Source organism: Colobus angolensis, unplaced genomic scaffold (genome assembly GCF_000951035.1).
Source record: "Colobus angolensis palliatus isolate OR3802 unplaced genomic scaffold, Cang.pa_1.0 Scaffold241, whole genome shotgun sequence".
In the NCBI taxonomy this organism is placed as follows: domain Eukaryota; kingdom Metazoa; phylum Chordata; class Mammalia; order Primates; family Cercopithecidae; genus Colobus; species Colobus angolensis.
In genome coordinates, this window is record NW_012115611.1 from 5,219,531 (window position 1) to 5,233,067 (window position 13,537).

Below are 13,537 nucleotides of genomic sequence, written 5' to 3' on the forward strand. Positions count from 1 at the left end.
GAATTTTAGACCAATATCCCTGATGAACATCAATGCAAAAATCCTCAGTAAAATACTGGAAAAACGAATCCAGCAGCACATAAAAACGCTTATTCACCATGATCAAGTGGACTTCATCCCAGGGATGCAAGGATGGTTCAACACATGCAAATCAATAAACATAATCCAGCATATAAACAGAACCAAAGACAAAAACCCATGATTATCTCAATAGATGCAGAAAAGGCCTTTGACAAAATTCAACAGCCCTTCATGATAAAAACCTTCAATAAATTTGGTATTGATGGAACATATCTCAAAATAATAAGAGTTATTTATGACAAACCCACAGCCAATATCATACTGAATGGTCAAAAATTGGAAGCATTCCCCTTGAAAACTGGCACAAGACAGGAATGCCCTCTCTCACCACTTGTTTTTTTTGTTTGTTTGTTTGTTTTTTGTTTTTTGGTTTTTTTTTGTAGTTGCTTTGGAACTAATCGTACTCATCTTACTAGAATTTATCATGGATTTATGGTAACTTAATTCTACAATGATATAGAAAAGTTATTTCTATACATATATATTCCTTCTCTTATTGTGCTAGAATTGTTATACATAACATGTATTATGTAACATAATATATAATAAGTATATACGTATATATAAGTGTTTGGTGTGAAAATTCCAATCATTTTAATCAAAAAAAAAAGATTGTTACCATGAAAGAATTTGATTATGACTCATCAATGTAATGAAAACTTTTTGATAGGTGATATTATCTGCTCAAATGATACATAAATACCTGGGTCTATTAATTTCATCTTCACAAATAGCTTCATGTTGACACTTATTTTCTTGATCATCAGTTATATTTTCCAGATACATGTTGCTAGTCCATCTGAGAAAACATAGATACCAACATTTCTGACTGTCTTCTTCACTCAAACAACTGCATCCATTTGCACAAATCTATAACAAAAAGAAATAAAAATGTTGTAAATTCCCATCACTTACTATAATATTACAATTGTGATCTGAGAGACCACAATAGATTCCTCTCTGTCTACTAAGATGAAACCTAGGGTTAAGGAAACAGAAGATAACTATGGGACAAGGGTTCAGAACTTGGTTGGCACAACAATTCCCTAAATTTCTAGAGCTACAAGAAAAACCACACCCTTGCTAAACTCCCTAATAGGAGCTATCAGTCAAATTGTCATTTCATTCCTAACTCTGATTTACAACCAAGGCCACCATAACCCTTATCAGACAGAACTGCCTTACAAACACTCTTCTGATAAGCAATTGTAGGCCTCAAATCAATTTCAGCCAGTTGATACAAACAGGACACAAACTGTCTTTGTGTCCTATAGTTCACTTTTTGATGCAAACTGCCAAATTCCACCTCATTTTAACACTAAAGCCCTGCTTCAAAGAGAACATGGGATGCATGTTACATATATGTTTACTCACTGAACATGTGCTTGATTCCTCCTCATAAATATGTATTGCTTTCCCCGCAGACCTGCTGAATATGTCTGAGTCTATTTTGAACACAGACCCTGTGAGGCACAAAAATCACCCTGCCCTTTACCACTTCTAAGAGAGCACCTTGGGTCGATATCAGAGATGACGTTTTCCCAGTTATATTATTTGGCTCTGTTTCCTTACCCAAATCGCATGGTGAATTGTGATCCTGAGTGTTAGAGGGGGGACCTGGTGGGATATGATTAAATCATGGGTGCAGTTTCCCCCTTGCTGTTCTCCTGATACCAAGTGAGTTTTCCTGAGATCTGGTTGTGTAAAAGTATGTAACACCTCTTCCTTCACTGCCTCTCCTGCTGCCATGTGAAGACCATGCTTTCTTCCCCTTTGATTTCTGCCATGATTGAAAGTTTTCTCAGGCCTCCCAGCCATGCCTCCTGTACAGCCTGTGGAACTCTGTGTCAATTAAACCTCTTTTCTTTATAAATCACCCAGAGTCAGGTAGTTCTTTATAGCAGTGTGAGAATGGATTACTGCACCCAGTTAGCAAACTGATATCACAAATAAACTCTTCATTCTACTATTTAGTCTTCTTGGTAGTCTTTTGGATGACACAATCATTTCAAAGTTTGAATTTCAAGCTTTCATTTATTTGTTGAAATAATGTGTTCTTTTAGCAAAGGTTGAAAAAATCAGTTTTGATTTATGTCAAAATCATTTTTAATAGTCAAATTGTTTATACTCAAATTGTGACAGAAATACATATGTATATGTATATATATGTATGTATATGTATGTATGTATATATATGTACTGAATATATATACATTTATTACACAATTTTTAAAAAAATTCCATTTTAACCAAATTTTTATAGACATTGTTAACTGATGTGATGGAAATAGCATTGTATTGATAGATCCATGAAAAATCTATTTGTGGTTTTGCTAAATAGTTTCTATCCTTCAGTGGTTTACCCATTTTCTCCTTTGACCTCATAGTAAAGCTTTACTTGATTCCTTATTAAAAGTACATTAAATAATATCTTTCACACGTTTAGTATTTTCATAAAGTCATGATGGTATGTTTTATTGAAAATTATATTTATATTTTTAACAGCTTTAAAACTCTTCCACAGATATGCTCAATGGATTTACCTGATAGTTAGGTAAACTGTCAGAAGAGAAGTGCACTTCTTATGGAGTGCTTAAACACAGGTATATATTTGTATATTTACATATACCTATATTCCTAATTCCTACAAGTAAATTCAAATGACAATAGAACTTTACTATCTTTAAAAACATTTCTCTGCATATTTTCATATTTTCTTTTTGGTTTTGGTTCATAGCCAACATTCCTAATGTGTTGCAACACAGATTAGGAATTTGGTTTCATGGTCTGACCCTTTATTAATACCTAAGTAGATAAATGGTTCATAGAGAGTTACTCTCTGTTGAATTAGAATCAAATGAGAATCTGTCTTTTCACTTTCTACATAGAGATCAAAACAAGTAAGAAAGTCGAATCTAGTAGGAAGGAGAATAGTTATTTGACATGACAGTGACATGTTATTTACACTTGCCCCAAGTCTAAAATATTACAATTGAAGTTAAAAGTTTTATCTGTGTATATATGTCTATGTGTTTGCAATTCACAAAGGTCTTCATTTCTCTTTGAGTATGTAATGATTTTCTACATTCAGAGGATATTAGTTGTAATTTTTTTTTCAATTAAAGGAGCACTATTATAATTGGCTTACAAATTTAACAAGCACTCATATAAGAAGTAACAAATATTAGCATTTTATGACACCACTTGATTATTTTATCTATCTCTATATCTATGTATATAGGTAGTTTAGTTTCCTGAGATTTGAGACTATACTGAACATTATAACTTACTGTGTATTTCTTTTAAAAATGAAAATATTTTATCTTGCTACCTCAGAAAAATTACCAAAGTCAGAAAGTTGATTTGGCTACAAAACTATATTTTCTAGCTTATAAGCCTTATTCAAAATTTGTTAATTTTTAAAATATTCTTTATGGAAAAATGTCTAACATATTATTTCTGCACCTTAAATATAATTAGAAAATATGAAACATCAAAATTTCAAATTACTGTATTTTTAATTATTATATATCTACGTTACAAAATAATACACAATAAAATCTTGAAAAAGAGCAATATATTAGCGAGAAATATTAGTATAGAAATTAGCATAGGACAGACTTATTTCACATAACTATGTGCTTTCCCTTTTATTTTCAAAATAATTTTTACGGGGATTAAACAAATCCGAAAGAACTAAAAGTTGAATAATGAGGTTTTTCTTTTGACTACACCTCAAAAAGCACACATTTTATCTAAGGAGTGTGATATGAACACCTAAATTAAATCCAATGCTCTGGTTGAGACACTTTTATTAAATGGGAATGGTGGTGCATTGTTTTATGCTGCAGTTATTTACTATATCTAAAAACTATTGCACGTAATTTCTGGGACTAAAAAATAATTTTGGATTTCAACATTATTTCTCATCTGTTCAGACAGTCTAGACTTCTACTAGAATTTTGGTTTTCCATAATTAAATTTACAAATAAGAAGTAATCTCTCAAAAAATTAGTAAGACAGTAAATTATATCAGTAGGCATATAGAAACTTGAATCTACCTTGTATATCGGAGGAATCTACCTTGTATTTCTCAACTTTGTGTACATAGAGAATCAAAGATCTGCTTAAAGGAGTCCATTAATCTTTAAAAAAATTTATGCAAAACATTCTATCAAAACGTTAAATCAAATGTGTTAGGCAATTTTGGACTGCATAGTGGTCGGCAACCCTAACTCCTGTATTATTCACAGGTCAACTGTACATATACCATGTACATAAAATATATGATTAATTATTAAACCTTGATTGCACAAAAACCTCAATATTACAAAATACACAAAAGTTAAATTAGAAGTTTTATTCTAGATATTTAAAAATGTTTACTTGAGGAAGGAATGTAATAAAATCATGATTCTGGGCAGTGGAAGATCTTTTCTTCCCAAAGGAAATAGAAGTAAAACAAACAGCTGGAAATTCCCTTTTTGAGAATTCATTCCTATTAATGTATATACATAAGACAATATTATTACCCCAAAGTCACTTCTTTCGTAGAGAAATTAACCTACCTGAAGAATATTTATAACATACTTACAGAAAATGTTCTGCATAGGTAAGTAAACAACTCTAGTTAAATAATGCCAGCTATCATTTCAGGGAATATAGTGTAATTTTCTATAAATTATTTTGTCATATCCACAATATATTAATACATAGGGTCACTTGGTAAAGGACTCTGTGGGAAAAAAAAATGTAAGATCTAATATATGCCCTTTATTTTGCCATTTTTGACCCTTGATATTAAATAGATAAATAAAATGACTTCAGAGGTGAAAGTGACTTTTTGTAATCATGATATGTAGAAAGCTGGATCCTTAAAATAACATCCATCAAGGTAAAAATTCCACGAAAGTTAAATAAGTAATTAAATTTTATTACAGACTATTGAATAGGGACTATTACTAAACTCAATTCTCCAAAAATAGAAAACAGGAGGGATTTTAATTGTGAACTTGAACTAATACAAAATGACAGCAGTCCTCCCTTTTGTTGGTTTCACTTTCCATGCTTTCAGTTACCACACTTCAAAAACATATTAGTGATGTTCCCCTTTCTGTGTCCAAGTGATCTCATTGTTCAATTCCCACCTATGAGAGAGAACATGCGGTGTTTGGTTTGGGGGTGGGAGGAGGTGGGAGGGATAGCATTAGGAGATATACCTAATGTAAATGACAAGTTAATGGGTGCAGCACACCAACATGGCACAAGTATACATATGTAACAAACCTGCACATTGTGCACATGTCCCCTAGAACTTAAAGTATAATAATAATAATAAATATGTTAGTATAGTTTAGTAAGATATCTTGAAAAAGAGAGACCATAGTCACAAAACTTTTATGATAGTATGCTGCTATAATTGTTCTGTTTTTATTAGTAATTGTTGTTAATCTCTTTTTGTGCCTAATTAATAAATTAAACTTCATCATAGGTACGTATGTATAGGAAAAAAATACAGTAAATATAGGGCTTGGTACTATTCACAGTTTCAGTCATACACTGGAGTCTTGGAAAGTATCCCTGCAGTTAAGGGGGAAGACTGTTATACTTGATGTCACTAGAGAAGAATTTGATCAATGGGATGTGTCAAGCAGATTGAGTTATTATTGAGTTTGCAAAGATTTTGCTCTGTGAGTAGGCCTTCTGTAGAGTACACTGGGAAGTAAGAGTACTATTGTATTTGATGTTGACATTTCAGAGACATGGTTCCAAGGTCCTTGATAAAAACATCCTATGCATCCTTAAACTGGCAAGAGGTTGGAAGAAGATTTACATACATTTCAAAAAGGCAGATAATTTACAACTGCAAAATGTTTAAAGTGCATCCTATAAGAAAAAAAGAGTGCAGGGGCCTGTAGGCAATCAGAAACCTGTCTTAAGTGTAGTCAAGGTGAGGGAAAGAAAAAGGCTGTTTGGCTTTATATTTAGGTAACTAAAAAGGAACAGATTTTCAAAATCATAGCTAGATGAATTAAAGTTCAAATTTATACTGGATTACGACCTAGTCATAAGTTCTGAAATAAAATAAGCTTGGTTAAAACCTTTCACATCCCAAATTTAAGTGCTCCATGGACTCTTCTACTTTGCTTGAAATTCAACTTCCCTTCCTAGTAACTCAATATATAATTTTATAATGTTTTTATAGTAGGGGTGTAGAAAACAAGATAAACTTATTTATATTTATGTGTTTCCATTCCAGAAGTATTTGCATTTAAAAGGACCTCACTCAGGGAAGGGACAGATTTTACCACAAAGAAATAAAAGAAAAGTTTGGAATTTCTGTCTTTGATGATGAAAACTAAAATAAACCTAATTTTCCATCATATGTTTTAAAATACTGAGAAAAAGCAAGAATAACTTACTATTTACTCCATGAAATATTTGCTTCTGGAACTTAAGACTGTGAACCAACTAAAATAAGTTATTTACAAAGACTAACAGTTTGCAAATCAAGACTCACTTTAAAGATTCTCAGTATATTGTGCCACCTACACAAAGCTTTCATTTGTAAACTCTAACCAGTCTCCACTAGATACCCTCTACAACTGACCCAAGGCACTATCCCAAATAAATAACTTTCCACAATTTCTCCCATCTGAGGCACTACTAAGACTCTAGTAAGGGGTTGTTTTCCCTTATTGAAAGAAGTCTAAAATAATTAGTTTTTCTTGAGCAGCAGAATTGTCTGGTGATCTTTTGGAGGGTAAAAAGTGAACAAATCGAAAGTTTCACAAAATCTCATTAAAATGCACTCACTCTCAATGCTGGATAGCAACCAATGCACTACCCTGAGACCACTGGATATTCTTTCCAACTGTGAAAGTGACATAGGTACAGCATCAAGTCTAAACTCCAATTTTTTTTTCATCAACTTCACAAATGTTATGTTTCTTTTGTTTCTTAAGAATAAGAAAACATTTTTAGTAATCTTTTAATTATACGATTCAAATATATGTAAATAGGAAAACTCTCCGTCTTCATCACTTTTTCAGGTGAGACTATAAGAGGAAGTCAGCTGGGAGAGGAAAGTGTGGGTTCTAAAACTACATGATTCAAGTGTTCTAAATAAGTGGTGAGTTCAGATGGTCACATCACTCTGGTGTTCCTTTGGACAACATTTTTATTGTCATCTTTTAAAAAATCTTCTAAACACTCTTAGTTGATTTGAAATGGACTGACATTTGGAATGTTCTGGAGACATGATATTGTACACATGCTTTCTGACATAAGTTTTCATGGGTTCCTCTCAGTCTTTTATGCCTGGACACCTCACATTCCTCCCCTCATATTGTAAGCCATATATGTATCTCTCTAATTGGCATAATTTCTCAAAGGACAATGTGAAATTGCAGTGACCACTCTGGGGAAATTTTGACATGAACAAGATTGTTTATTTGACAGATCCAATAGCACAAAAAGGGAAAAATCCTCATGAGGAGATTCTCTGTCCTATATGTCTAATAGAGAAACTACTGTATATTATACAAAACCTCCTCTTGTATTTTCATGCTTCTGGGATTAAGATGCACTAGATTTTTAATTAAATGGCTCTGGGGAATTGTCAAGTATGTGAGTTGTTTAAACTGTCTGTAATAATTTGTTCTTGCGTGTGTGAAAATAGATTTTTCTGCATTTAAGCATCTCTGACGCTGTGCAGAAGGGAGATAATCTTTGCAATCATAATTTTATATCTACCAGAATCTAGATAAACTTAACTTATTCATTTTTCACTTTTTCTCCTTTTCTGTTTTGCTTAGGAAAACATTGAAATTAATTGACCATAAATATTTTTTCTAACATTCTATATTGCCATTCTAAGATTATTTTTCAGAGAGTCCATATTTTACAATGAAAGGAAATGATTAACTGTGCTTTATTCACATGTTTTCTCTTGCCAAAATTTTAACAAATCAGGAAAAGCATTCATATGTATGGGTAATATTGTTAGTCTTTTAGTTGAGAAGAAACCTGGGCTCCATAGAGCTCTGGCATAATCCCAAAGTTTTGATTTTCCAAAATACATGAATACTGAGTTTTGCTTATTTATATTAGTATATATGTATTTATTTACTCTAAAGAGGTTTATTTATTTAAAATGGACTCGTGTAATTTTAAATGACACTTTAGATAAATTAGTCTGATTTAATTTAAATTTAAGATAAATATTCTATAATTATGTCCTCAAATTGTCTATGATTACACAAATCTAAAATTGATATAATTGAAATTTTAATAACAGATATAATTTAAAAGGGTTGAATCTTGTGAATGCTTACTAACTTTACTACATTGATGTACTAGAATGTTTTATTGATACTAGAAATCATAAGAACTTAACATGATTGTGTAAGTTTGCAATTTCTAAATATTTAATCAACATTAAGAACTTATACAGATATTTAATACAATTAATCAAATTATTTTTGATGCCTAAACAATTCCTGATTAAGAAAAATATAAAAATATAGTCTCTAAACATAGATTTAAATTACCCCTGTCCTTATAGAATGGAAATAAGGTGTGCAAATACAGTTGAGGGATGTGTATTTATATTTATTTTGACTATGATAAAAGTTGTTAAAGTTATATAAAATATGTAATCATAAAGTAATAAAATAGCTAAAATGATCTTAGACTGTTATCTTTGTGTATTTTCTTGAATCTAAAGAAATTAATGGCTAATTTACTTGAAGTTGGTGACTATTATAAAAGAATACTGAGAACTAAAAATACATAAACAAAACAACAAATATGATTTTCTTGTTCCTAACAAAGGTTTATAGTTACTGAATTATTAAGTTTATTATAATATGTAATTATTTTTAATATACTGATAAAGCTAAAAGTCTTAAAGATAAAGTTGTAATGTAGTCATCTATGTGTATATTGATGTATATGTGATTGACTAAATATATATATATATATTTAAGAATGTATTAAGCTTACTTCATATATTTATGACTTGTAAACATATATCAAAATATATCTGAGGCCATACTTTTAGATGTTCTGTGGTATTTGAAGTCTTTTTGCCTGTAATTGTGATGCCTCTGGATGGTGAATTTGAAGGAAATAGTGATTTGTATCAGTTTTTACAAGGTTGGACTCAATGTAAACTGATATATAAATAAAGAAAAGGGCTTATGAGTCTTTATTGAAATTTATACAATACACAGAATTAAAATATGGCTTTCTTAAAATGACCAAATTAGGTTATATCAAGACAAGATAGGTTATAAATATTTTGTTAATTCTCTAACTTTTTGGAAAACTTCTGAATCATTTTAACAAAAAGTTCCTATTCCTAATTTGTTTAAACTGAAGATCCTTAAATTTTTCTCAATTATTGTTACATACTAAAAAATATAATCTTAATTAGTATAAGACAAAAATCAGGGGATAAAAGGAGGGCCTCTCTTTTATTCTTGCCATAGGCCTCACAATTTTTAGTGATGGAACCGCCTAGAGATTTGAAATTATTTTCATTTATTTTTATTTATTTTATTTTGAAGTAGTTTGCTTGTGTAAGAGATTAGAAATCTCTCAGAGATTTAAATATACCCAAAAGACAATGGCATTTCATTATGATCTGTAAGCAAAAAAAGTGGCATAATCACAACTGTATTTGAGAGGCTTTAGTCAGCCTGTAAATTATAACATTAATAAAACATAAGAAGACTAGGAACAAAACAATTTTTCAAATTTTTTTACCTTCTCATATTATAAATGTAAGAAATAAATATAAATTTCCAAGTAGACTGCTGGGAATTTGTTTAAGAAGTTATATTTAAACTATGCAAACTACATATTTTGAATATTGAAGAATCTGTAACCTAAACATTTCTAACTTTTTAAAAAATCAGACAATTATGAGCTAAAGAGAAAAATGAAAAGCAACTATATAAATTTACCTTACCTCTTTTGTACCTTCACATGAGAATGAACATGAAGAATTATTATCTTCAGGATTGTTCACATAGATTGCATCTTCAGTGCAGTTTGCAGTCAGAAAGAAATAGGCATCAATAACCCCTTGGCACTTTTCACCTTCAGATCCTTTAAAAAAAAAAAAAAAGAGAGAGAGAGAGAAAGAGATAAAAAATTAAATAAACTCTTACATACTTGAATTCACAATGAATTATTAAGGACTGTGGTCAAATTATTTGAAAAGATAAATTTGACAACATCTGTCACAAAATAAGTTCCTATATGTACATGATATTGAATTTGAAGGAGACCTCAAAGCCCAACACTCTCATTTTAAACATGGACTGAGAAATACAGCATCACAAGAAGACACAGCTCCCAGGCCAATTCACTTTTTAAAATAATCGAATGTTGACTAAACTAATTAATAATTATAAGAAAGGATAGTAGAACCATAAAAAGAACAATGTCCTATAACAAAAATAAAAGCAGGGATTGCAAAAGAGCAGAAGAAAGAAGTGACCTATATTCAAAAGAATGTGACCTATATTCAAGAGGAAAACTAACATTTTAAGGCCCAGACTAGAATTAACAGACAAGGACTTTAAAATGATTATGCTAAATTTGCTGAAAAGTCCACAGGAAAAGAAGAATAAAATAGATAATTAGATAAGGAATTAGAGAATGATAGATTTTGAAACTGTGGGAAAAAAACAAACAAAAAAATTGTAAATATCAGAATTTTAGGGAAAAAGGAGTTAATTAAGCCGGGTTGATAACCTGTTATTGGTCATTAGTAGTGGTAATAAAAGAACATAGGAGACCTGATCCAATCTTTTTGTAATCATGACTACATCTCCTAATAAACAAACACAAAATATTTGTTAGAGGAAAGTATTTATCTAAAGAATCTTTTAGCAAAATATCTCTGGCTTTGGATCACTTATAGTAAACAAATCTAAACTCTAGGGACTTGCGAGGCATCATTTCTTAGAAAATATCACGTAAACTGTGCATTTTACAACTGAGTTACAAATTAGAGATGATTCATTAGAGATGATTCTCCCTATCATGTAAATATCTCACCAAGAAATCTCACATATTACTGAAAAAAAACAAGGAACTAGTAACCAAGCACAATATCCCAAAGCTCTTCAATCATATGTATGTAATTTGACTGTTTATAATTTTAAGATTTCAGACAATTATGGCTATATTAATAAAACAATAAATGGATGAGATTATAAGAAGATCAGACACAAGAGAGGAAAAGATCAGTAAATTTAACGATAGGTCAATAAAAATTCTACCTGCAACATTCTGAGAGCAATTAACTCAAACGGGATTATGCTAGCTCCATATAATTAATTGATATGTGTCCCTCCCTCTGTGTTTTTGTGCAAATCTATATAGATTAGAATGAATACTCTATCGAAAATTTGGAGAACTTTAATAGAAGGCCATATATTTCAAGCATGATTTTTGTGGGAAGATTTTTAAAACTATTTTATTCAGTTAATTAAAAATTGTAGGATTATTTAGAATTGAAATTTATGATTTGTTCAGTTTTTCCAATTAGTATTTCTTTAGAAATTTATCCATTTCATTTAGATTGTCCAATTTATTAGCATAAAGTTTTTCATAATGATATATCTGACTAAACATTTGGATTTAACTCTTAAATTTTTCCCTCTGCCTCCCAAAGCCTCAAAAAAGAGAAAATGAAAACAACAACAACAAAATAAAATGAACATTTTAACCCACGAAAAAGAGTGAGAAGATGAAAAAATGACACACTGACTAAATTAGCAGAAAGACTACAGCCAAAACACAAGTGAGAGGACATAATTATGAAAAAAATATTGGCTTAGCAGAAATACTGAGATGCTCAGGGTTTAAAAAGCATCTGAGAATCTGATACTAAGGTGGGCTCTGGAAAGAAGATTAGCTGACACTCAAAGCCTGTCTCCCAACTCAGTGATCCAGATTATTATTCTAACCCCTCACTCAGTTTTACAAACAATTTCTGAGGTTTATTTTCAGGAGTTAAAAAATCTCAGGGGCTCCTGTCTTAAGGATTCCAAGCTCCTTGAGGGTCCCCTAATGAAAGCCTAGTTGCCAACCTGCAACCCTCTCATAGAGCTCCAGTCATCACAGCCCATTCCTGTATGGTCAGTTTCCAGTCAGCCTTCTTAGTTCCTCACCATTAAATATGATCACCCCACATTTGGTAGAAAGACTCCAAATGAGAGAGAATAAATCTTCATAAACAGTATTTACAGAAAACTGAGACCCTAGGCAAAACAGAAGAAAATTAAAACAAACGAAACTATAACATTTTTAGAGAGAGAAGAAAAGCCATTTTACCCTTATTGGAAAAACAAAACAAAAACAAAAACAAAAAAAAACCACAGAATATCACAAATGATGTCACAAATGTGTACAATTTAAAGGTTGGAAAAATGCCCTAGATTATAAAAATATAGTAAAACAAATTAAAAATTCAAACTCATTTTGAGATATTCAAGTGGTGGAATGAAGTAGAAAATAAAGCAATACAAAAACAAATAGGAAAGAGAAAAGAAATTATGAGAAAATGAGAGGATCGATTTAGGAGATGTGATATTCAATTTGTGGAATTGGGGCTACAGAAAAAAAAATAGGAAAAATGACTTTTTAGGGGAAAAATACAGAAACTACCTAAAAATGTAAAGACCAATGCTTCCAATTAGAAGAGTTTAACAAGAGACAACAAGAACATACTATGTAAAAGTCTCAACATTGTGAAATTTCAGAACACTGAGTAACAAACATAGAAAAGTGTTTCACAGAAATAAACACAAATAATATATAAAGAATCACAAGGTTGTCTATTATACACATGATTCTACACAGTTGCATGCCTTTCACCTTATGTATCTCCATCCTAGATGAGTTCTACATTCATTTCCATATCTATGTTTATTCTTTTTCTTAATAACCAATGACACCAGGTACAAAATTACACCTAAATTATTTAGCATGTGGATGTATTCCCAATGATCAGAAGGTTAGGTCAAATGGCATAGAATTTGTAATATTGACAGATATTGCAAAATTATCCCACTTAGATATTATAGTGACTTTACATTATTGCCAGCAATGGATAGTCATTAACTTGTCCAACTCTAAAATTTTTGCCAGGCTAAGAGAAGAAAAATTTATATACTTAAAGTGTTTTTAAAATTGGACCTCTTCAAGGAGAACTACAAACCACTGCTCAATGAAATAAAAGAGGACACAAACAAATGGAAGAACATTCCATGCTCATGGATAGGAAGAATCAATATCGTGAAAATGGCCATAATGCCCAAGGTAATTTATAGATTCAATGACATCCCCATTAAGCTACCAATGAGTTTCTTCACAGAATTGGAAAAAATTACTTTAAAGTTCTTAGGGAACCAAAAAAGAGCCCGCAATGCCAAGA

General features: G+C 30.9%; 1 protein-coding gene across 2 annotated transcripts in view; it reads right to left on the reverse strand.

The window, feature by feature from the left end:
- Positions 1 to 13,537, reverse strand: part of EYS (eyes shut homolog (Drosophila)) — a 2,062,375-nt gene that overhangs the window by 1,666,026 nt on the left and 382,812 nt on the right. For both annotated transcript variants that reach the window (XM_011945635.1, XM_011945634.1), the window contains exons 10-11: positions 10,058 to 10,197; positions 785 to 951 (exon numbers count right to left, since the gene is read on the reverse strand). In XM_011945635.1, coding sequence (XP_011801025.1) covers positions 785 to 951; positions 10,058 to 10,197 — 307 coding nt within the window. The remainder of the gene's footprint in view (positions 1 to 784; positions 952 to 10,057; positions 10,198 to 13,537) is intronic.